A 24049-nucleotide genomic window follows, 5' to 3' on the forward strand; every position below is an offset into this window, starting at 1 on the left:
TGTCATGCGGGCACACATCGGAGTGTTGCTATTGCGGAGAGGATTGCGCAGGTTGTTAAGAGTGAGGTGAGAAGGATGGGGTGTGGAGAGGGTGTTGTGGTTATTTGTCGGCATGTTCATCGTGTCAAGGGGTGCAAGGATCCCTTTTGAGGCATCTGATTGGATTCCTTGCTTGGTGTTGGGAGGATGAGGTATTGACTAGGTTGGGGAGCAAAGGGAAAGATGTTTAGTTTGAAAAGTAGTGTGTGATGCACTAGATTGCTGGAAATCGGAATCTCATATTCATTCTTCTTACATGTTATTCAGTAAAAAATCAACATACTCCTCGCTCGCCATGAACCCAGTTCTAGCAGTCAAATACATCGATATGGAACTTTTATCAATATCGTACCTTCTGCCCCCTTCTTGTTTTGTACACTTGAATCTTTCTCGGCTCTGCGTCTACGCAGTCTTCTTCTTTCCAATGCTGGTATCAATGCTACCCAATACCCATGTAACAGCAAATACGGCAAACATGCCCAGTGTGATGACCACGGGCTTCCTGTACCCAGCTGTCCACGGGTAGTCGTATGTGACAACGAGATCGCGATCCCTGAACTCATCGACGAGGTTGATAGCCGTCAGCTCCAGTGTGGTACGGCCCAGAGTATCCATGAAGGTCTTGTGGAGGCTGGTCTCGTTGCGGACAATGGGGACGGTGGTGGAGAACTTGACATTGGTAGCGCCTTCAGGGAGGATAACGCGGAGGTTTAGGCGACCGTAAGAGATACCTTCGCCGGAACGAGGACCCTCGAGGAAAGGGACTTTGAGGGCGTAGGTGTCGCCGGTAGAGAGCTTGCGCAGATACGAAGAGAGGTCTGCGTTCCAACCAACACGGAAGCTGTACTTCCAGGTTCCGAAGATGGGGTATCGCGGCTTCAACTCGAGAAGTGCTTCTTTCTTGCCTGGGCGGAACTTTGAGGTGGAGACGTTGCCAATGTCATCGGTGAAGTAGGGGTCGACGGAGCCGGGGGCGAGAGGCAGTGCCAGGCCCTTGAGGGCGAAGGTGGGTGGGTTGAGGTAGGACTGGCGTTGCCATTCTACGCGCGAGAAGTGGTTCTTGAGGCCTGCGCCTTGGTTGACGAGCCAGTAGCGCTCCTCGGCTGCCAGGTTACCGCCCCAGTGTGAGACCTCGATGTCGCGCTCCAGCAGTGTGGCGTGTGTGAGGGGCTTGGTGAACTCGTAGCGCACGCTCACGAGCTGCTGGGCCCCGGCAGGCACGTTGTTGTAGAGACCGTAGGTGAAGGTGGAGCCTTGCTTCTGCGGGTCGGGCGTCTGCTCGTCGTTGAGCTCGGCGGGGAGGGTGGTGTAGTCTGGCACGTCGCTGTTGGGGAACTTGACCTTGGTTCGCTGCTTCTCGGTAAGATAGGCCGAGGGGGCGTATGCGCTGAAGTCGTACTGCAGATACTGCTTGTCTGTCTGGGCGAGCTGGGCGGGGACGGGCTTCAGAGCCGAGAGAATGGAGTAGGAGATGGTGATGGTCTGCTGGGCCTTGGGTGCGAGGGGCTCTGGCAGATGAATCTTGTAGAACTCGACGGAACTCTCCGTGTCGAAGCCCACAACCTCGACCTTGAAGATGCCCTTCTCGGCCGCCTTCTTGTCTCTTACTTCGAAGCCGCCAACCTTGGACAGCAAGCTCGACTCGAATGGCAGGTAGTATTCGGATTGCGCCTTGTCGTCAATGTTCTCGATTATGACGTTGATGGTCTCCCTCGGATACGCCTTGTCCAGGTTGGTGGTGCGGACCAGGTTTGCATTCTTGAAGACTTGCGGCGGTGTGAAGGTAGTGGGTAGCACCTGCTTGGATAGTAGCGGCTGGGAGAGGTTGAGTTCGGCGCTGGCCAGGCTCGAGAGCGCTGCTATGCAGCTGGTAAAGAGGGAGGACCTCATTGTTGGAACAGCAGTTAAGCTATCCAGTCATGTATGAGGTCGATGTTGGGGGAATTGTTGCGTCAATTGGTGGTTACGCGGCGATGTGTTACGCGGATGTGTTGCGTCGTAGGTGTTCTCTTCGGAGTTCCCTGGCACCTCCGCGTCTTGGCATAGACAGCTTGAGCTCACCCCTCCATGTACTACTACTGACACCTTACACGCCACCATGAGACTACTTGCACTATCAATTGGCCGGCCGCGGATACTCTCAAGCCGCTGTAGAATAGCCACCGCAGCCGGAAAGCGTCACTTGACCAACAATGGCTTCTTCCGTGTCTCGGACGAGGTGCGCGAAGCTCTCAACTCGAAGAAGCCCGTCGTCGCGCTCGAGACGACAATCTACACGCATGGTGGGTATTCACACACACATATATATGTATATGTATATGTATACAAACACAGACAGCTGACCCATGCAGGCTTCCCCTATCCTGAAAACGTAGCCCTTGCATCCCTCCTCGAAAGCGTAGTCCGAACGAATGGCGGCATCCCAGCCACCATTGGCATCCTCGACGGCGTAGCACGTGTAGGCATGGACCCAGAGGAGCTGATCAGACTCGCCTCTTCTGCTGGCAAGGCAAACACAATGAAGCTCTCGCGACGCGACCTCGGCTATGTATGTGGCATGCGACTGACGGATAAGTCCTTCAACGGAGGCACCACCATCTCCGGCACTATGCTGCTGGCCCATCTCGCTGGAATCAAGATCTTTGGAACAGGCGGCCTCGGTGGAGTCCACCGTGGTGCCGAGTCAAGCATGGACATCTCTGCCGATTTGACCGAGCTTGGGAGGACCCCAGTCACCGTCATCTCCAGTGGCTGCAAGAGCTTCCTCGACATACCGCGAACAATCGAGTACCTTGAGACAGAAGGCGTCGGCGTAGGCACCTTCGCCGATGGACGGCAAGGAAACGTAGACTTCCCCGCTTTCTGGTCCAGAGACAGTGGAGTCAAGAGTCCCACCACCATTGCCGATGAGATTGAAGCGGCTGCCGTTATATGTAAGTCTGTGACCATGTTCCATGATGTCTGCTTCTGATGCCATACAGACGCCCAACACGCACTCCAAATCTCGTCCGGTCTTCTCTTCGCCAACCCCGTCCCTACCGATTTCGCTATACCCAAGGATGAGATGGATGTCATCATTGCCGAGGCTCTAAAACAGGCCGAGGCGTCCAACATCTCTGGCAAGGACAACACGCCTTTTGTCCTTGCCAAGATCAAAGAACTCAGCAAGGGCAAGAGCATACCTGCCAACAGAGCCCTGATAGAATCCAACGTGAAGAGGGCCACTATCGTAGCACGAGAACTCGCCATCCTCGAAGCAAAACAGGAACAAGCCCAAGGGTGAGCCAGCACTCTTGTTGCTCCATCGTAGACTGGCGCTGATGTAAGTATACTAGACGGAATTCCTCTTACTTTACTCCCATTCCATCCAATCTCTCGTCTACTCCACGCGAGGAGCTGCGCAATGCAACCTCGTCGCCCTCTGAGCCTGCTTCAACTCCTACCACGTCATTCTCATCCAGTACTGAGCCTCGAAAAGACCCCGATGTGGTTGTCGCAGGCGCTCTTGCAGTTGACTTTTCTTGTGATTATGCTCCGTTCAAGGCTTCTGCGGGCCAGACAGATCCACTTCCGCACACCTCGAATCCAGCAGTCATAACTCAGACACTTGGAGGTGTCGCACATAATATTGCTAAAGCCTCCCATTTGCTCGGCTCTTTTGTTCACCTGCATAGTGCTGTTGGTGACGACTTGAGTGGTCGCGCGGCGATTAGCCAACTGCAGCAAGAAGGCATGTCAACTTCCGGTATCGAAACACTCCCTGCGCCGTCTAGAACAGCGCAATATGTCGCCATCAACAACACGAACAAAGATCTTGCACTCGCCATGGCAGATATGTCAATCCTAGAGATGATCCCCAATGAAACTATCCAACAACTAGCCACCAGTATCTTCAACAACGCTTCAGCTCGACCCAAAGCCTTCGTTGCAGATGCGAACTGGTCTTCCTCCGCCCTGCACACTTGGCTCCAAGCCGCTCGTCACTCAGATACTACCACCATCTTCGAACCAGTTTCTACAGCCAAGTCACTACGCATTTTCCCATCTACCACTCACCCATCAGTTTACCCCAAGCCTCTAGCAGACATCATAACACCCAACACTTACGAACTCACTGCACTCCATGATTTCGCCAGCCAGGCCTCCCTGTTCGAGTCGCCCGAATGGTTCAGCGTCATCGATGCATTGGGTATCCCCAACGGTGGCTTGAGAGTCCCATTAGCCGTCACAGTGGGTGGTGACATAGTAGACCAAGGCATCCCTCAACAAGCCATCAAACTCCTTCCCTTCTTCCCCACAATCTTAACCAAGCTTGGTCCTCAGGGTGTACTCATGACGAAACTCCTAGCCTCTGATGCAAAAGAGCTGAGGGAAGATCGCGAGCGGCAGTATGTGTTGGCGAGGAACATGTCTTCTGATGGTGCAGCTACCGTTGGTGGTCTCTACGTGAGATTGTTTCCTGTGGAAAAAGTACTCGAACCACATGAGGTAGTCAGTGTAAATGGCATTGGTGATACGTTTTGCGGTGCCTTGGCATATGGCCTGAGTCGAGGAGAGACGGTGCAGGATGTTGTGGGATTCGCGCAGAGGGCTGCGGGCGAGAGTTTGAAGAGCAGAGAGGCTGTTAGTCCGGAGTTGAGGGGACTGAAGATGTAAGCTGTTGGGTCATAGGTCTCTCACTTTAGACAAGGAATCACCCCACTACTAATTCAAGTGTGCTGTCAAAGTCAGGGTTGCTGGCATATACCCGAGCTTACATGTTAACATGTTGTGCCGAGGCAATAGAGGCTGAGTGTATTAGATTCATGCAGAGGCAATATCCACAAAACCTCCGACCGTGATGGCCATTCCCGCTCAACATCTCCGCGATATAACCTCAGCACAGGCTTATAAGGGCTTGGCGGTCAACGGGACTGACTCGAAGTCGGATCGGATGTGGCTTTTGTGTGTAGATCCGCCAGTATCACCCAACCGGAAGCTGAGAATTACAAATCTCCAACACGACGAATGCACTACACTTCCGTACCCGCTTGATAGACAGGAAACGGCAGCTACATGTTCCGGTGTCTTTTGTAGGCGATGGTTCCGAGGTCGTGCTAGAAAGTCTGGGCACCATGTAGCTTACCTGAACCCCCATGCGTGCAGCTCCCCACTTAACCAGATTGGGTGCATTGTATACGCAAAAACAGGGACTACATAGAACTTTCCGTGTTTCATGGCCGAGCTCAGCAACCTTGTCTGCTTGTTGCTGAGGCACAATCGGCCCTCATAGATTGGATGCTTACTGTCGCTGTTCCAGTCTGTTCCGCGATGGAGGGAAGTGAGGATATACAAGGCATTGTATGGCACTGTGAACCCTTATAAACAACACTCTTGCCGATCAGTATCCTGCATATACCAAAGACCTTGTCATATGCTTCTCCAATATAACTTCTTGAGTTCTCTTACCTCCATCTCGAAATGCCATTCGATCAAAAGCCAGAAGGCTACCGGTGGGACATCATCACCGAGGAGGAACTCAAGTACGCTCCGACCTACTTCCAGGACGTACCAGAAACCACAACGGAGGTTGAATGTAAGCTCGGCGGTACATGGCCTAAGTGGCTTCATGGTTCTTTCTTGAGGTAAGTCACTAGATTGTATTCTATGATCGCAGTGAAACGTCGATATTGAATAAAACATAGGGTGGGCGTTGGACGCTTCACAGTCCCAACTTCAGAGGACGACTCAACGCCCAGAGTAGTTATTCAGCATCTCTTCGATGGCCTGGGCTTGCTGCACAAGTTCCGCATGGTTGACGGCCGTGTCTACTACATGAGCCGCTACACGCATAACGGAATCGTGCGACGAGCAATGAAAGATGGCTATGTTACAAACTCCTGGATGGGCCCTAATCCCAACACTCCTCTCTTTGAAGCTCAGGACCCGTGTTCGAAATTGCTCGGTGCTCGTGTAAGTGGGATCTTAGAAATCATGGTTGAAACGATTGTAGCCTAATTCCAGCACAGCAAACCGTATATCTTCCTAATGATTTCTCGGCGCCGGACGACTTCAACATCCATGTGCAGCCACGCCGCGGTATGCACCTTCCAAAGGATAAGAATCCCAATTCAAGAGGTATTCAGGCGGAAGATCCCGCCACTCAGGAGGTAAGCAACACTTGGCAGACCTTGAATGAACCCGACCGAGCTCATGTTTGAACACAGATTCTAGTCCACACTGACTGGAATGCTATGCAAATCTGTGACGCGAAGACTCTCGAACCAAAGCGGTTGCTTACCCATGCGACCATTGATCCCGAGCTCGCTGGAGCTGGTTGCTGCGCCCACCCTGTTCATGACCGCAGGCGAGGTCAAACCTACAACTACCTGATCGACGCAGCTGGCATTATGTATGTTTTCGCGCTCGACGTTGCATCGAACCCGGCACATCTCTTGTGGAAATCCGCTCTCCCATGCAAACCATGCTACACGCATGCTCTCGCCATGACCGACAAGTACGTCGTGTTTGTCAGAAACGTAAGTGTTGTTTCGCAAAATCTAGGATAATGGGGTTCTCTTGCTAACATGCAAACAGCCCGTCACCATGGATACCAGCGATCCTACAAAGACCATCATCGAAGCGATGAAGTGCGAGCACGACTCTCCCGTTTACTTCTACGTGTTAAACAAGACAGATGGCAAGCTGTAAGTACCTCAATCTCAACTTAACGACTTCGAACCCCCCAACTAAACCCCACCAGCGTCGCGTCCTATGAAGTCCCCAATTTCTACTTCTTCCACACAGCAAACGCATACGACTACGTCGACCCCAAGACCGGCCACACCAACGTCCACGTCGACATAGCTAGCTACAAAGCCGACCACTACCCCTACAACGAATACGCCATCTCCAACGTCATCAACCCGCTAAAACCATACCAAGTCGGCCGCCTCGTCCGCTACGAACTCGCTGCCGTAGACACCAAAGACCCCGCCGTCATCGCCCGCGGCACAGTCAAAGCCGCCATCCCAGACATGATGGCTGAGCTACCCCGTATCTCGAAACCCGCGTCGATGAACCCCAACTACCGCTATGTCTACGGTGTATCCGGCAACGGCGTGTCCGCACCAGGCACCCAAGTCCCCATTGGCCGTCTCGGAAACGGCGTATCCAACGGAGGAGGAGGAGGAATGACCCACGCCTCTTTCTACGGACACCTGTTCAAGTCGGATTGGCAGACGGGCACGTTCAAGTCTTGGATTCCGCAACATGGCGAGAGTTGTCCTACAGAGCCTATTTTCATTCAGCGGCCGGGTGCGACGGACGAGGATGATGGGATTGTGATTACGATTACGATTAATAAGGAAGGGACGCATAGTATTCTTGTGGGACTTGATGGGAGGACTTTTGAGGAGGTGGCTAGGGCGGACATGCCCCAGGTGTACTCGCTTGGTCCTCATGGATCGTTTGTTGAAGGCGACTTTGGGCTTGTTAGTACCATGGGATGATAGTGAGTTTGAGCTTGGGTGGGGCACGAGTGCGTAGTCTTGGTAAGTAGTTGTTCCTGTCTAGTACATGATTCAAAGTATGTCAATGACAGATTGGTAGTCATGAGTCATTGCATGAAGTACCGTCGTTTTTGGACAACAGCCAGAGCAAGAGAAGCGACATGAAAGCGCATAGCGAAATCTTTGGGGAAAGTGGCGGATATCGACTTAGCATGTGAGGGCGATTCCATACTTTGGTTGTCATCCACTTTTGGGGGACGGAAGGCAACCAAAGTTTGGCATCGCACATCCATGTGTTGTGACGCTACCAGATTTTCTCCCTACAAGCATATAAATCTAGCTGCCTTTCTCTTTCTCTTTTCTTTATCTCTCTCTCTCTCTCTCTCTCTCTCTCTCTCACACACACACATACACACACACACACACACACACACACACACACACTGGACTTTCAAAAACTCCTTCTGTCACTGATGTCTTCAAGTTCAAAACTCCCATCCCCGCTCACCATGGGTCTCCCGAATGATATCCTCGAAGGTTGGGTACTCAACAACATCAAGAAGTTCGATCGCAATCTTGTCGGAGATCCAAAGAACGGCACACGAAGAATTTCCGGACAACTCTTCTCCCCTCCTGACACTGTCATGGCCTCGAGCACTACTTCCTCTTCTGCGACTGAACTACCATCCGTCCACCCTGATCTGGAAGTTCCGCTAAACCTTTACTCTGTTCAGGCCTTTGAGTTCATAGGCTTTACAAAAGAAACATCGGAGAAGCTTCTGAAGAGGTGGACCTCTGAAGATGAGCTTAGCTTCCAAGAAGTTCTCGAAGCGCACATCGACTACTTCTGCCACGACATCACTGAAGACCCACGCACCACTATGCAAGAGTTGGGAATTTCAGAGGTGATACAGAAGAGAATCATGGATCCCCACTTCAACGATGTCAGAGATACCGCAACTCTGCACTACTGGACCCTGGAGCTTGTCCTCGAGAACCTCTGGACACTCGAGAACTTGAGTGAACGACTCAATCGCAATCTTCTCGTACTTCAAAACACCTCTTTAGGGCAGAGTACCTCTTCCTACTACAACAAAGCGCATTATATCGATATAGATATAGATAGGAAGCCTAGAAGACTACAATGCTATTTACCTTTATAAGTTTTCTCATCAGAAGATAATGTAGACTGTAAGATGTACATTGTGATTTCTGTATCTATCTAATTCTTTTTCTTGTATAAGGTACATGATTCAAAGTATGTCGACGACAGATGGGTAGCCATGTGTTGTGATGTGGTGCTGGAAGTGACATCACTGACTGAGCTGGTAAGCCAAAAGTGGTTTAGCGTAAGGGTCTGTCATCACGTAGAATGCAGGGTCACCGTGTTCACGCGTCTTACCTTTTTCCAGACGCGACGATTGATTCGCATATGAAGCGGGACGATATTAGAGAACCTCTTGGGCTCTCGTATTCCAGCATGTCATTTATGCGACGCGGCGCTGTGCGGCCAATCATCAGGCGAGCGCAAGCTGAACCCCTCATCACCGCCGTGTGCCTTTTGCACAATAAATGCTGCTTGACTGGGCCTGAACAATACCTTGTAATTATGCTGCTTGATCTGTATCACTTCATACATTCCCTTAGCAGTTCACTGGTCTATAATCAGAAAGAGTACAAGCGCCATCATCGAGCTTGCGCGTCAGCGTTTTCAAGTGCCCACCTGTCCCATATTCCCTACGCGTTCTAGTAGACAATGCCGACCATAACACCCTTCGTCCGAGTATACGACCCATCAACCGATTACCAGAATGGTCTTCACGTGGTATGTGTTATGCTGTTATCTCCTAGACGACCGTCATCCTGACTGAAACTATAGTTCCTGACAACCATCGACCCTGGCCTCGACTGGGAACCAGCGCGAACTGTAGGCTCACACCTCTGGTACAAAGTCTACGCCGATGTGACCCCAGAAACATGTCACGTACTAGACGACGGTGATGGACGCGTGGTGGGTTACTGTATCGGCGCAGTGGATACAACGGCTTTCGCGCAGCGCTGGCGCGACGTGTTCACTCAGACTATAGACCCAAAACTCGTACCACATCCGAACGTTCAGACCGGCGATCCACAGATGGAGAGACAGGATATCAAGCATTTCCGAAGGGCCGTGTATGAGGCGGACTGCAGCATGCTGCAACCATGGCCACAGATGTTGGAACGATACCCAGCGCATTTACATATTGATATTTTGCCAGAGTATCAGAGAAAAGGATGGGGATCAGCTCTCATGACCAGCTTTTTGGGCACTGCGAAGAGCTCAGGTGCTGTGGGAGTACATCTTGACATGGTGCAGTCGAATACGAGTGCAAGAGCTTTCTACGAGAAAGTTGGTTTTCAGATATGTCCACAAGTTCTGGATGACGGTACGAGTGGTCAGCCTGGTGTCAACGGCATCGTGGTCACACTTGTGATGAGTCTCTGACTCATCCAAGTTTTATCCGAGATACTGCCTTCATCTTATGCTTGACAACTGGTTTGGGTCATCCTCATGACATCGCGATATCTGAGTCGGCTTACAGCTGCTTGGGACGTGGCGGTAGGGTTGCTATTGTTATGAATGACTCAGTGTTCACGTGGCCAATTTTGCGCTTCTCGCTTGGTGCTGACCGCCAGAGCACCTCGAAATACACGCGATGAATCTGTATCGCATGAAATATCGTTTCTTCACTCTTACATAGTACGATAATCGTTTCTGACCAAGACATCCGACACGTTGGAAGCTACGTCAACATCCGTCATGGCTCATATTGAGACAGTCAAGCATCGTTGTTAGTATGGTACATGTACAAATGCCAACGATGACTATCGTCAGTCATTCCGATGAAACTTAATTATCTGGGTACATAAAGCTCCCCTCTGCCCTTTACTACGTTAGCCAGATACTGACAGTCACAGAGTCGTAAAACTACGTCGTCGTCTATGCCATGCCAGACTCAATTCATCACGAGTTCTACGAACCCAGCGTCCCCGAAAACGCTCTAACTATACAGGGGAGCTCGTCCGGATCCAAGTGGATGAATAACATTCATAAAGGTAAAGGCCGTCGATCATCGCATACCTTCATTGCCTTGAATCCGCAGGACCCATATGAGCTTGGCGGTACACCCGTTGAGCAGCATCAAAATGCCAAGTCAGCTCAACAGGAAATTTCGGAGCCTTATCAAATGATCTCGGAGGCCACGGTGGGTCTAATAGCTGCTCTCCAGAAGTTCAACTACGCCAACTTGACCTGCCGCCAGACCGATATCTGGCTGGGAGAGCAGGGCGTTCAATTGGTAACAGCAGCTCAGCAGGCTCTCGGAAAGTTTCCACCTACCACAAAACCAGACCCTCTCTCTTACGACGGGTTCCTTCAGCTACTCAACGATGAAGGACTAATGTGGCTTTTGGGGTATGTAGACCAACTAGACAGTATGGCTGATTTTTCCGTGGCACCCACCGCCGACCCCAACAAGAAACGATGCAAAGTCGGGCAACCAATTGGTAAGATCTTGAAACAAGCTCAAAATGATGATTTGGTGAAGAGGCTGTGCTGTTTGCACAAGGATGAAGAAGGCTTTCACATACAGGTCGAGCTCCATCATCGAGACCCTTGGACGTGCTGGCCGCCCAATGTGGACCAGGATGTGGAAGTGAATGTAGTGTGAGATACGGTATGCGCGTCATTTCTTGTTCCATGGAAGTATGTAGTGTGGGCATCTACTGAGTAATTAATATGCCCCAGTTGCTGAGATCATTGCTGTATGATCATCTCGTCGTGATATCGCTACTATATGCGTGAAAATTTATGGAAATGACAAAGAGATGTCTTCTTCGGCTTTTATGCTACGAAAATAGCTGAGTCTTGGATATAGCTGGAAGAACAAAAGCGCTAAATGTGTCATCTCAAGACGAAGTGTCTCAATCCCAAAGGTCGGGATAGCTCAACAACATCCGCGACGCCTGAACAAAACACAAGCACGGATCTCCGATCATCCTCCCCACCAAGCAATCTCTCACCTAGCCAGTCCCTTTGGTCCTGCCCACTCACCTTTGACGTGATACTTTCCATACACCCACGGGAAAAAGTCCTTCTTTAACCAATAGAAAGCCTTCCTGGGAACGCCCTGGTCAATACCTAGTAAACTGTTGAAGGTCTCCTTGGGCACACCACCATACTTGAACTCAGCAAGCATGACTTCTCTCTGCCCAGTAAGCAACGGGCAAGATGTGTAACCATCGTAGTTGGCTTCCAGCGGCTTGTCGGCCATCGCAGAAAGCAAGTTAGACACCAAGACCGGCGCTTCGGCGGTGATGGCAGCGACGGTCTTGGAGGTAGGCAAAGAGGATGCGTCGCCGATGGACCAGACGTTGGGGTACTTGGTATGTTGAGTGGTAGAATCAGAAACGGAGACGTAGCCTGCCTCGTTGGCCAAGGGGCTGGATTTGACAAAAGACCAAGGCACATTCTTGGGTGCGACGTGGAGGAAGTCGAAGTGTTTCTTGATGGGTTCAGAGTTTGCAACGTTGAATGTTGCTGTGTTTCCGGAGATGGAGGCTAGGTCATGTTGGAAGAGGCCCTCCACGCCGCGTTCTACGCGGAGCTTTTCCAAGGCTGCTGCGCTGGAGGGTATTAGTATGTATCTTCCACATTACATGGGGGTAGGGAACCTACTATTTCGGCACACCGAACATGGAAGGTAGACCGGTAGCAAAGCTAATGTTGATATCCGACGGGTAGAGTCCAGCATTCTTCCAGTAGTCCAACGCAAGCCACATGATCTTCTGCGGTGCTCCAGCACACTTTACCACACCAGCTGGTTGAGTAAAGACTGCATCACCCTTCTTGAATTTCTTCACATTCTCATACGCCTTATCGCAATACTCGTAGTCGTAGATAGTGCTCACCATGGCATCCTTCTCGTTCAACGCCTCTTTCAAGCCCTTCACACTACTATAGTCGAGCGTAATACCAGGCACAACGACCAACTGTTCATATGCAATCTTCTCTCCGGTACCGGTGGTAATGTAGTTTTCCTCGGGTGCGAAGCTTCCCACCGAGGTATTGTAGAATTTGAATTTAGGGTCCATGAGATCCTTCAAAGGACGGCGTAGGTCTTCCTTCTTCTTCAAACCACCTCCGACGAGTGTCCATCCAGGCTGATAATGGTGCCATTGTGCAGGATCGACAATAGCAATGTCGTCCTGTGAGAAGTTTCCTTTGCGTAGCAGTTGATGTGAGAGAGATATGCCTGCCGAGCCGCCACCAATAACGACGATTTTGTGGTTGCGTGTTGCAGTTTGCACTGGTGCTACTGTAGCAAGACTGCGAACAGAATGTTGGAATGCTGGTCGCGTGATCTTGGAATATGTGGCTGCCATCTGTGGTCCGCGGTTTCGAGCTAGTGCGGACATGGTATCAACTTTCGGCGACAGTCCGCGATGGCTAAGAAAGTAAAGGAAAAGTGGATGTAGAGACAGACAGAGGACCGACACGATGAAGCGTGTGGTGTCTCCGATACCCCCGACTAAACATTTTATGCCATGTGGGTCGCAGACTAGTGACTGATGAACGGCCAATGAGCGAGGTGAAGATGTTACTAGCGCGATCACGACATCGTCCAAAGAGTAAGTCAGCAGCCACAGCACAACATCTCGGATGGAACGGGTAGCAACATCTTATGTACACAACTTTGCATTAAATCATTTGAATCATGAAACTATATAACAGACATCCTAGCCCATTAGAATTTTACAAGCGCGACAAACCAGCAATCTCCCTTGGAGCGTGGTAGTTGGGGACCTTCATGTCCAATGCGCTGCCGCTGTAGCCCAAGTCCTCACCCGTAAGCACTGCACACTTCTCTCCAATGAGGAGTGCAGTCGAGTATGTGTTGCAACCGACGTTGTCGGGGCAGATGGACAGATCGGCGACCTTGAGACCCTTGACGCCATGGACGTTAAGGCGCTCATCAAGGACACCATGCTTGACGATGGAGTTGCCGTTCTTGGGAGCCATAGAACAGGTACCGAGAGAGTGCCAGGTGGTCTCAACGTGTCCTATGGTATGTTAGTAAGTGAATGAAAAACCATCGAAAGGTAAAACATACGCTTGGTCCAGTCCTCGATGTGCTTGATATCCTCGTTCGAGTAGGGGAGATCATCCATAACCTCCTGGCAGTTCGAGCTCAAGAAGTTGGGCTCGGGAGCGCGGCCTTTCTTGACTGGAGAAGTCCAAGATCCGTGCTGAATTCCAGCTGTGAGGTTACCGGGAAGGGCGTACTGGTTAGTGGTGGTAAGATCGAGGTCGTTGGCACGGGCGGGACTGTCGTAGGCGTAGAAGGGGTGCATAGCCTGCACCTCACCGGCGTAAGCGTCCATGCGGCGGGCAGTCTCACGAGACTTGATGTAACCCCAGACCATAGGAGCCATGTCGCGCTTGTCGTTCATGAAACCGGCGTCAAAGTCGGGCGCCTCGTATGGGTTGGGCGAGACAATGTGCGTAGAACCACGCGAGAATGGGTACTCGAGGAAGTGGAACATGGTAAAGAACTTGCCTGGTGGCATAACCATGTGGTCACCAAACCAACCAGCAATGACCGAGTAGTGCATAACTGGCTTATCGGGCTTGTTCTTGAAGTAGGAGTCCCAGCCGGAGCGGAATTCCTTGCAAGGCCAGCTGTCCATCATGTTGAGTTCTTCCTCAGTGGGTCGAATCTTGACACCGGCCTCGATACCGTTGGTGGCGAGTGGACCAGTGCCGTTGATGTTCCATTGGTTGAAGACCTGCTCCTGAACCTTGGGGTCACCACGAACGAAGTCGTCGAACGACTCAACGTGAGGCTTCGCGCGGTAGGTGGCAAACGTCAAGTAATGATCCTGGAAGTTGAGACCAACACCAGGAAGATCGACAAGAGGCTTGACGCCGGCCTTGCGGAGCTTCTCTGGGTCACCGATACCAGAGCGCTGAAGGATGAGAGGAGAGCTGAGAGTACCACCAGAAACGATGATCTGCTTGCGGGCCTTGATAGTCCTGGACATTTGTTGCTCAGGGTGGAGAGGCTTGGTGGGGACAACCTTGACACCAACAGCGCGGTCACCCTCCAGAATGACCTTCTCAACCTTGTTGCTGGTGAGCAGGTGCAAGTTCTGGTGAACGGCGCGGGTGCTGTGAATGTAGCCGTGAGCCGAGTCGGATCGACGTCCAGTATCGCGGTTGATCCACTTGAGCCAGTGCTCGGCACCGTGACCAGTGGTCAAGTCCTGGAGATCGTCGGTGGTCGGGATGCCCTGAGATTCGGTGGCACGGAGGAAGTCCTCCTTGATCGGGTAGGTGTAGTTACCGAAGGAAACCTTGATGGGTCCCTCAAATCCGTGAATGTCGCGGTTGTTGCAGGCGCGCTGGTAAGTCTCGTGCTTCTTCATCAAGGGAATGAGCTCCTTAGTGGTCCATCCCTTGGCTTGGAAGTCGTCGTAGTCGGAAGCTGACGCACGGGTGTACATCTAAAACACAGTCAGTATCATTCATCTGTAATTATAGCTAGAGCAAATTACCATGAAGTTGATGGAAGATCCACCTCCGAGGATGTGCGCAACAGGCACAACAGCTCGGCGGCCATCGAGCCACTCCGAGGGACGAGAGTAGTAGAAGGTGGCAGTCTTGCTGTCCAACTTCATGTTCCTCGGGTAGATACCGGGACGGAAAACCCATGGGTTGTTGAGGTTGTTCTCTCCAGCCTCAATCAAGAGGACCTGGAGGTTGTGGTCGAGGTTGGCGAGACGTCCAGCCACAACACAACCACACGAACCACCTCCACACACGATGATGTCGACCTCATCTGGGATCGTCATCTTGAATTGTTGTTGTGAGATAAAGATATGATTGGAACGGTGCTGTGTTGTTGTTGATTTGTTGACCGCAGGAGAGCAAGTCAACTGGGCATGATGCTCTTCTCAGTTGGAGACACGACATCTATTTAAACTGTTCAGACCCCGCATCTCCAGGATCTTCGGCTTCAAGGAGGGACCGCCATCCAGGCTGTGGCACTATGCGCTTTCCATCAGCCGTCAATTCCGATAGCAGCACAATGCATGCATAGAGGAGGGGACATGTACCACTTGGCCAGCCTTTCGAGCTAAAAAGACTTAGCTGCTGGCTAAGACCCTACATCATAAGACCGCAAGGGTCGCCGTCAGAGCCATTCGACGCAGAGCATCATGTTAGACTTGCGGATCCGCAAGGTAGGTTGCGTCTCTGCCGGACTTCCACAGGGTAGGTTTGCACGTGGTGATTGGTCTACGTACTCGCGCAAGGGTACCTACCGTCCCGACGGGACTGGATAAAGGCCGGACTGGGGTCGACGCTGCGGTTGTCGCATGTTTGCTAGTTGGGTGCGGAGAAACCTCACGTCCATTAAGGGATCATGCTCGGTTGCGTATGCAGGCCCACTCACGGGGGTGAGCATTGCGGACCCGAAGCTCAGAGACCGGTATAGCGTCCTCAGGCGTTGAGCTCCAGCGTATCACGCATTGACAGAAATGAACGAGGCGTTTGACGTGAGTTGTCAGCGAATGAAAAGCAATCGGAATGGAAGCCAGTGTCGAAGAGATGTATAGAGAAATCATTGAACGCTATGCCTTGACGCATACTGCTCAGTTGCGAGACAGATCCAAGCACTCTATGCCGTGCTTGCCAGAGCTCAAAGTACCTTCAAGGATGATAGCTGTGGCAGCCCATGTAGCTGCGGCAAGTTGTACTAGTTGCGTTTCTCTGCGGGGGTTGTGCGGCGCTGACGTCCTGCCTATAGCACGTCTCTCGTGGAAGAATGCGGATGTGGGGTGCAGTAGTCGCTGTGCCTCACATTGAGAGGAGGTCAGAACTTGGCATTGAGGCTAGTGGCAGCAAGTGCGGGGTTAGCTCCGCCTCGAACCACGGAAGAACGGTAGACCAGTCGTTACAACGGTCAAGCGCGGGATTGGAATGGCTCCCTGCTAAACACTTCCTGTTAGTTGAAATAGACTATATCGACAGTGTGGTGGCTGTGAGCCGCAAACTAAAAGGGACCCTCAATACCACCACGATGTTACCTTATTCCCGAGGATCACTAAATTCAGTAAACTGTAAAGCTCAGCGATCGCACTCCAGATCGGAAAATGAACAGCGAGATGAACGTGTACTACTGAATCATACTCAGCAGTAGCTTCATTAGGAAAGCTCAGACATTTGGCGGTCTTAGGACTCGTCCAGATCAGCAGACTACTGCGCAGGTTCCTTTTGAGGCTGTACGAGGCTGCGCGCGACGCGCCACCGTGTGACTGACCCGTCATGAATGCATGAGCTGGAGCTTGTGTGGAGGTTCCCATGGAAGACATTGACTGGGTGGTTTCCGCTTTCCTAAAGCGACGTTTTGCATGCCAAAGGAGAGGCTCATGTCCACGTTGCAGTCTTGTCGTGCTTGGCTTCGGGGGAAAAGCCCGCCAGTCAGCGTCAGCTTCGCCCTGGCGGATCCGCGCGGTCCTTCTTCGAAGTTACCCAATCTCCGGCTCTCTCTCGATCCGTCAGTTGACTTTGCATCGGATATCGTCGACTGGGGTTCTCAGAAATATCAAGTTACTGCTGTACCTGGCAACACCACCGGTTATTGTCCTGGACTATTGTATATCGAAATGCGGATCCGATGAACTCTACACCGCTTGAAGTTGAAATTGAAACTGATCTGTAGAAGGTCCGAAAGTCTAGGGATACATGATGCGTCCACTCCTCATGATACCCATCGTGGTCTGGGTATCGTTTTTCCAAAGTCCAATATGTCCCGTAACGCCGAAGATACAATTTTAGAAGAGGGGAGAATGGAGACCGAAGACACCGTGCATGCCGAACATGTCGCTGACAAGCGGATCAAAGCGGAAACACTCAGATGATCTCGTGCCTCTCCCAGCCAGTAGGCTTCATATGCGCAAGGTCCTTTGTCGGATGAGGCTCCTCTGGGTTTCGGTACTCGCTCACGTATGGGTTAGGGTCTTCCTTTTGATCGAGGTTACCGAATGTGTGATTAACTTCTCGATGCTTGGACTCGTCTGCGCGAACTAGGATTGTGTTAGTGGGAGGTGCTGCATGAAGGGATCAGGGATATACGCACTATAGAGGAGCAGATCTCGCATTGTGCGGTGGCCTTCAGGCATCTGCCAGTAGTCTACCGCGATCTCGGGTGCCTCCATCTTCTCCCACTTTGGCAGGCGGCCTGCGTCGAGATCCTCGATCTGGCGGGTGTATGTAATGACGGCTTCCTCTTCGAGATATCCTACAAATCGGTGGACGGTACGAGGGCTCAAGAGGTAGGCGAAGAATAAGGCATTGCACCAAACTCCCTGGGCACCCAATACCATCAGGCGCATGAAGCGTCCTGGCCGTTGCATCTTAAGGAAGACGAGGAGATGCATTCGTTCATTATAGCTCTCTTCGAGTAGGGACTCGATCCTGGCAAATAGTATGTCAGTGACATATTATTGTACTAATAAGCGAGAATACATACCATCCATTGTCGCGCTTCATTCGTCTCATTGAGTGCAAATGTCGAAGCATGCCAGCTACCATGCCGGGCACGCCAGCAACACTTTCCAAAAAGACGTTCCGGATCAGGTATTTTTCTTCGTTCATGGCAAAAGCCTTTCGCTTGGCCAGTGGATCTTTAGCATCCACGTCCACAGCCTTCTGATGCTTGTATCCAGTTGCTTTGTCGAGACCCCAGCGTAGGATCTTGACGGCGATGAGGGCGACCTTGTCAGACATGGTCTTCGCTTCGCGGTGGGCAATTATGACTTGACTCATCTGCTCTTCGGTGTATACTGACTGGTATTAGCTAGACATATAGGTACTACATTTTCGGCGGGTACGTACCTGGGTGAGGCCATGCTGCATGTGTCTTGCGAACCTTCTCTGTCGGGTGCTTCTCGAAGAATTCTTTGATCTTTGCTCCACCGTTGGGTGAAGAAGTAAAGTGCCTCTGGCCAACTTGCGATTGGAAGTGATGTACCGCGACGAAGGTGGGTCGATAGCCGGCATTGTAGCTCTTGAAGGATTTGATGAGCTGAGCTGTAGCCCGCTTTGAGGTTGTTGATCCCCGTGTCGCTGCTCTGGTGGAGATCATCTGCGGCTATAAAGGCGCGTGTTTATCTTAGGGTGGTGTTTGGTGTAAAGGGTGTTGTCAACTATAATGGTAAGTGCTGATGGTTAGCATGAAGCAAGACTGAGGCACACTTCGTCCTTTATATCAAACAAGACATGACGCTGACAACTAAAAAAAGACATCCACGCGGTACTCGTGCCTGTCCGGCGCGCTCAGTCATCAGGGTGGAATAGGAATGTACAGAGATGCCGCCGCTACACGGCACCATATCCGTCATCCGGCAGGCTCGGCGAGCGATTAGGCTTCCTATGAGAGGCCGAGCATGTCAGCAAGTCGTCGAGAGCGGGCGTATACGGTCGCGTGCAAAGACGAGTTTGCGACGGCTGAGCGAGGTGGTGATTCAGCTGACGGGAGGAATCGGGAAAGCTCTGCCAAGACATTCAACCTACCCCTGTCAGAAGCTCAAAGAAGGCTTTCGCAACACAGAAAAAAGAAGTGCGCATCCATTAGACACATCATGCGGAGACTCTGTATGTTTTGTTGGTAGCGGTATGAAAAGGCAATGTTATGTGGTTGGGACATGTGACCGTCGGTTCCGGGAGATGCTCGTCGGAGTCTCACAGAACTCGGGGTCTCGTCGTTTCGTTGTTCGCCGTCAGACCCACTCTGATACTGTAGGGCTGATAGCGCAACATCGGAAAGCCTGCAACATGATGGAATTCTTTCGTATGTACCTTCAGGCTGATTTTCGTGTTCAGATCCACGGTCAGCCCAGGACAAGCCACTGCTTTGTGGTTGCGGTTCCAACGAGGGTGAAATAGTACCATGCAAGAAGAGTCATTGTGTTTCCAATCTTCGATCACGACTTTTACCAAACCCTGAAGGCGTCTAGGCTTCATCGTCAAACTAGTGACGGGCTCTTGCTTCACCTAGGATGAAAAATTGCTAGCATCACACCAACGACAGATTGAGAAAGCCCGCACGGTCTGCCGTTCCATCGGCAAGGGACGTCCAAGGGTCTTCACGACAAGTCATTTGGAGGCGTTTTGAGCAAGTACCATCGTCAGTGTACGACGTGTATTGTTCTGCTAGAGCTTGGGCTTGATGTTTGAATAGCATGGGAGTTCAAGACCAAGTTTGTATTTAATACTGCCCAGTGCGTGTGTATCATGTACCCCTTTACATGTCGTGCCTCATCATACTATCTTTCTGGGCTATGGCTACGCATAGAGATGAAGTGACAAATATTTACGCTCACATCGATGTCGCCACACTTACGCCCACTCCGACCCTTTTGGGGGGATGTGTACAGGCTATTGGACGTTGAAGCTACTCTCGCCATCCCTACTGGAGATCTCCGAATGGTCAACTTTTGAGACTGATGCTGCCGATGGTCCTTTGTTTAGATGCTGGATGAACTCGCTGATTTTGTCGTCACTGCCCTGAGCCTCGCCCTGGACCTGTTCTGTGTGAGCAGCCATCGGGTCAAGTACGATGCGAGTACGCACACTTCCATCCGATGCATTGGTGACGAAGCCGGTGACACCGATACTCTGGGCTTGCTTTTGCGTGAAGGAGCGGAAGTTGACGCCCTGTACCTGGCCTTCGACCTTGTACTGAATCTGTGCCTAGATCAGTTTTGCCACTAGCAGGTTGGGCGGACAACGCACTCGCTTGGTGGACATTCTGGCAGTGGTTGTAAAGAAGCGCCTCATATAGGTGAGAGTGTTACGTGAGGTTGTGTCTGGTTAGACCAAGTTCATGCAAATGCCTGGGCGTCATATAACGAGTTCATGCTCCTGCAGGCGTGCGACGTCATCGCAGTTGCGAAAAGTACACGCTACTTCGGGAAGGCACCCTGGCGAGGCTTCCACCTGGGGTGCGGGGCCAGAAGCAAGCGCTTAGTTGGCCGGGAGGCATCGAGAGCCGCAAAGGAGAATTTCCTTTTGGACACATAAGCACTTTGGACGATGGTCGCAACGACTATGCGTTCACGGCTATACGGAAATTGCGTCGGTGAGGGAAGCTCAGGGCGCTAGTCACGCGTTTCGGATACAATCTCGCGTCTGTAATCAAACGCCCCTTTCGAAACTCCGACTCACATAGCAACAACCGCACATTGCCCAGGTGGCTCCACAAACAAGACAAGTGCTTGATAACCCACCACCGCTCCGTAAATGCCTAGGATTCGAAAACACCGAATCTCACTGCTGATAAGGAGTCTAACGACTGCGACGGCTTTGCACCTACCACCCCTGTCAACCACCATGGACACGCCCAACTCCCCACCCGCACGCTCAACCTCGCCCGACCCATGGGCGACCCCATCTCTGGCCATCGGCGCAATTCCGCCCCTGGACCGTTCCGTCTCAACAGCCTCGTCCGTCTCGTCGGCGCGCTCAGTGAGCTCGCGTCTGTCCGCTGGCGGCACTCGACGTGGATACATGCGGCCGGAGGGCACAGAGTTCTCCACGTCGGCCAAGAACAGAGAGAGCGTCATGAACCTGGGCACCATCGCACATCTGCAGTACTACTTTGCGAGGACCGGCCTGCTCGACACGGCCACTGGACGCGTCGCCAAAGGCCGCAAGCCTGGCTCGCGGACAGCGAGCGGCAACGAACCACTCTCGCCTGGCCTCGATGCCGACTTCTCGTCGCTGTCCCTTGCATCCCCAGACGGCATGTCTGAACATAATTTTGGAGAGGGCTTTGTTGAGTCGCCGCTCGACGAGACGGCCTCGATGGCATGGGAAGACCCCGAGCCCATGATGCTCCCACCCACCGTCAGCACCTACAAGAACAACCCCGTCTACGTCCCACCGCCACCTGACATGACCGTCCTTCGCCGCGAACTTCGCGAGTCGCTTGCTGAGTCTACGAAGCATCTCGACGAGCTGGAGAAGGGCTTTTCTGATGTCCAGCCAGACGGAAAGACGGCGAAGAATGGCGGGGAAGAAGCTTCGGGCTGGCACGAGGTTCAAGGCATCAATCTGTTGGATGTCACCACCCTAGCGATCCGCGCCGCGAAGAACTACTACACCGCACACGAAGAACCACAACGACTATATGCCATCAAACCAGAACGGACAATTCGAAAGGAACTATACGATACTCTCGAGGTTCTGAAGCGCCTCGCTATTCGCAACTTTGGAAACGGTGTGCAGCCCTACGAAGTCACCCAACTAAGGCAATGGGTGGTCGACATTAGCACACTGCTTGATACCGAAGAGGAGAAGGAGCGCGTGGAACAAGAAGAGAGAGAGAACTGGTCGTGGCGCGAGGGTGACTGGACGGGCAAAGAACGTGAGAGGGAACTCCTCTTCCTCAAGTCGTTCGACACCAGTCTCGACGCGCTTCCCGAGTGGACCAGCGCTGCCGACGCTAAGCTCCCAACGCCCTTCCTTGCTGAACTACAAAACGGCCTGCGACTAGTCCATCTCCACAACACTCTCGTCCGAAGGTCAAAACGACACTTTGAAGAGATCAAGACGTACCACACCGATACGGCCAAGCCATACCGCTGCGCCGACAACCTGCGCTACTGGGTCAAAGCCGCGGAACTGCGCTGGGACATCAAGCTCGACGTTGATGTCATGGGCGTGGTCCACGGCGAAGACGCAGAAGCGTGGAAGAAGTTCGACGCTGCCATTCTGCAATGGAGCCAGGGCGTTCGTGAGGAAATCACGTCCGAATGGCAAAAGCAGAAGAACCAAACGAGAACCCCTACACTACAGATCGACCCGAACTACGAGGCGCTGTGAAGTGGCCATTGCGGCAAACAACTATGGATCTCGACCTATTTCATTTCATGTCCATGTTTTGACACATCACCTTTATCTAATTTGCACGAAGCTTATGCCCCCCGAATCTCAACTCCACACCACAGAATTTCTTGAAGAGTATTCCCTGGTTGGAAACAGGGCTCTTTTACCATTCCGCTCAGAGTGCGCCGACAGGTGGCGACTTGAGATAGATACCCCTTTTGCATGAACGACTTGCAGTCCTATAGTGTTAGATACAGACAAGTCGAATGTAAATAATGTCTACATATATATTATAACAAGAGCCACCAGACACCCATGGCCCCGTCAATGTCCCTGCCCTTGGAACATGAGGAGACGAGAGCGACCAGAAGGGCAGGTCCCGCATGTCGTGCATAGCATTGATAGTGAACATGTATAACACAAATGATAAGATCGACCGAGCGCTTCTAGAAAGGATGGCACAGACGGTGGCGTCGCAGCTTGAGTGCCAATGAATGGAGATGAGAGTGGGAATGGAAGCACTGATAGCAGGGGGGAGCTGGCGGAAATTGGGTACAGCGGTACCCGGTGAGACACAAGCGGGACGTTTTGTGAACGGGTGTCTTGAGAGGTGTGGGAACGTCTCCTCCAAGACCATCTACAGGACACATCCCACTGCACATGCTCTAGAGACCGACTCTTTGTTGTTGCGCCACACCGTTATTGTGGTAAACAGAAGCAACGCGTGAACGAACTAGGCTAACGCGATTTCGGCGCCATCCCAAAGAACGTCGATTCATCTCCCGATTGATCTGGTATCCGTGCATGCAGCGTATCCAGTCTTGCGCAGCCTCCTCTTTTGTCTCTACGCGACCTGGAGGTTTCCTCGAGGTCCACACAGACATGCTCAATGAGCGACACGGCCACGCCGCCTTCAGTTCTCGACAGCAGCCCCGCCGCGACTGCCGTTGACTTGCCAGCGAAGACACCGCCGAACCCACCACCGACGACCACCTCGTCATCACCCTCCTCACCCAAACCGCTTAGGCACATTCCTGCCCACATTGAAAGTACTACCAAGCTTGCGAGAAATGTATCCCCAGGCCTCCTGGCACGCATGAAATTTCTCAACCAGATCAACGACAACAACAACAAGAGTGCTGTTGACGTCGGCCGCATCGAAGAAGACCGCCTGCGCCGTCTGGACGAGTTCCGCAAAGCCCGCAGCCTCGAGATTGAGCGCCGCGGCACCGCCTGGAGTGGAAAGCAAGCTGGTCAGGGTCCACCACTGGTGGGTGCTGCAGCACAAACGCCGCTCGTGCCCCAGTCAACGGGCGAGAGCGTCCCGACGCTGGTCATGGAGCCCGACTTCGACAGCGACCACAGCAGCGTCGTCTCCACCAGCGACAAAGTCCTCCCGTCCGAATCCGAGGCCGAGATCGAGCTTGACATGCAGAAGTACCGCCTGCCCGATGTCACCAAGCCAGAGAAGGCCCTCAGCGGTACCATCACCGCTGCTGAGCCCGAGCCCACACCACCGGCCGCACCTCCCCAGATAGAACCAGAGCCCATCGCGCCTGTCGAAACAGAGCCCGCCGCACCCCCACCC

General features: G+C 52.3%; 12 protein-coding genes across 12 annotated transcripts; 7 read left to right on the top strand and 5 right to left on the bottom strand.

Moving 5' to 3' along the window:
- Positions 1–441: 441 nt before the first annotated feature.
- AA0111_g12530 (hypothetical protein) lies at positions 442–1929 on the bottom strand (the record flags this gene model as incomplete). The annotated part of the gene is made up of 1 exon (XM_028646521.1): positions 442–1929. The coding sequence occupies one exon, from the start codon at positions 1927–1929 to the stop codon at positions 442–444; it is 1488 nt and encodes a 495-aa protein (XP_028499865.1).
- A 208-nt stretch (positions 1930–2137) lies between these two features.
- On the top strand, positions 2138–4695 carry AA0111_g12531 (Pseudouridine-metabolizing bifunctional protein; the record flags this gene model as incomplete). The annotated part of the gene is made up of 4 exons (XM_028646522.1): positions 2138–2321; positions 2391–2972; positions 3021–3318; positions 3375–4695. The coding sequence occupies 4 exons, from the start codon at positions 2138–2140 to the stop codon at positions 4693–4695; spliced, it is 2385 nt and encodes a 794-aa protein (XP_028499866.1).
- An 804-nt stretch (positions 4696–5499) lies between these two features.
- On the top strand, positions 5500–7529 carry AA0111_g12532 (hypothetical protein; the record flags this gene model as incomplete). Its single annotated transcript, XM_028646523.1, has 6 exons — positions 5500–5663; positions 5724–5991; positions 6048–6188; positions 6246–6557; positions 6616–6725; positions 6782–7529. The coding sequence occupies 6 exons, from the start codon at positions 5500–5502 to the stop codon at positions 7527–7529; spliced, it is 1743 nt and encodes a 580-aa protein (XP_028499867.1).
- Positions 7530–8038: 509 nt separating this feature from the next.
- On the top strand, positions 8039–8692 carry AA0111_g12533 (hypothetical protein; the record flags this gene model as incomplete). Its single annotated transcript, XM_028646524.1, has 1 exon — positions 8039–8692. The coding sequence occupies one exon, from the start codon at positions 8039–8041 to the stop codon at positions 8690–8692; it is 654 nt and encodes a 217-aa protein (XP_028499868.1).
- A 593-nt stretch (positions 8693–9285) lies between these two features.
- Positions 9286–10014, top strand: AA0111_g12534 (hypothetical protein; the record flags this gene model as incomplete). The annotated part of the gene is made up of 2 exons (XM_028646525.1): positions 9286–9354; positions 9409–10014. 2 exons carry the CDS (start codon positions 9286–9288, stop codon positions 10012–10014), a joined length of 675 nt encoding a protein of 224 aa, XP_028499861.1.
- Positions 10015–10516: 502 nt separating this feature from the next.
- Positions 10517–11239, top strand: AA0111_g12535 (hypothetical protein; the record flags this gene model as incomplete). Its single annotated transcript, XM_028646526.1, has 1 exon — positions 10517–11239. One exon carries the CDS (start codon positions 10517–10519, stop codon positions 11237–11239), a length of 723 nt encoding a protein of 240 aa, XP_028499862.1.
- A 348-nt stretch (positions 11240–11587) lies between these two features.
- AA0111_g12536 (Sulfide:quinone oxidoreductase) lies at positions 11588–12986 on the bottom strand (the record flags this gene model as incomplete). Its single annotated transcript, XM_028646527.1, has 2 exons — positions 11588–12194; positions 12247–12986. 2 exons carry the CDS (start codon positions 12984–12986, stop codon positions 11588–11590), a joined length of 1347 nt encoding a protein of 448 aa, XP_028499863.1.
- A 337-nt stretch (positions 12987–13323) lies between these two features.
- On the bottom strand, positions 13324–15422 carry AA0111_g12537 (Alcohol oxidase 1; the record flags this gene model as incomplete). Its single annotated transcript, XM_028646528.1, has 3 exons — positions 13324–13631; positions 13682–15074; positions 15126–15422. The coding sequence occupies 3 exons, from the start codon at positions 15420–15422 to the stop codon at positions 13324–13326; spliced, it is 1998 nt and encodes a 665-aa protein (XP_028499864.1).
- A 2062-nt stretch (positions 15423–17484) lies between these two features.
- Positions 17485–18718, bottom strand: AA0111_g12538 (Alternative oxidase; the record flags this gene model as incomplete). The annotated part of the gene is made up of 4 exons (XM_028646529.1): positions 17485–17657; positions 17711–18048; positions 18104–18416; positions 18469–18718. The coding sequence occupies 4 exons, from the start codon at positions 18716–18718 to the stop codon at positions 17485–17487; spliced, it is 1074 nt and encodes a 357-aa protein (XP_028499859.1).
- A 1292-nt stretch (positions 18719–20010) lies between these two features.
- Positions 20011–20382, bottom strand: AA0111_g12539 (hypothetical protein; the record flags this gene model as incomplete). The annotated part of the gene is made up of 3 exons (XM_028646530.1): positions 20011–20157; positions 20206–20319; positions 20368–20382. 3 exons carry the CDS (start codon positions 20380–20382, stop codon positions 20011–20013), a joined length of 276 nt encoding a protein of 91 aa, XP_028499860.1.
- A 582-nt stretch (positions 20383–20964) lies between these two features.
- AA0111_g12540 (hypothetical protein) lies at positions 20965–22458 on the top strand (the record flags this gene model as incomplete). The annotated part of the gene is made up of 1 exon (XM_028646532.1): positions 20965–22458. One exon carries the CDS (start codon positions 20965–20967, stop codon positions 22456–22458), a length of 1494 nt encoding a protein of 497 aa, XP_028499873.1.
- An 892-nt stretch (positions 22459–23350) lies between these two features.
- Positions 23351–24049, top strand: AA0111_g12541 (hypothetical protein; the record flags this gene model as incomplete). Its single annotated transcript, XM_028646533.1, has 1 exon — positions 23351–24049. A coding segment is annotated over one exon (699 nt), but the record flags the coding sequence as incomplete, so codon positions are not given.

This window comes from Alternaria arborescens (genome assembly GCF_004154835.1).
Source record: "Alternaria arborescens strain FERA 675 chromosome Unknown contig_85, whole genome shotgun sequence".
Lineage (NCBI taxonomy): Eukaryota > Fungi > Ascomycota > Dothideomycetes > Pleosporales > Pleosporaceae > Alternaria > Alternaria arborescens.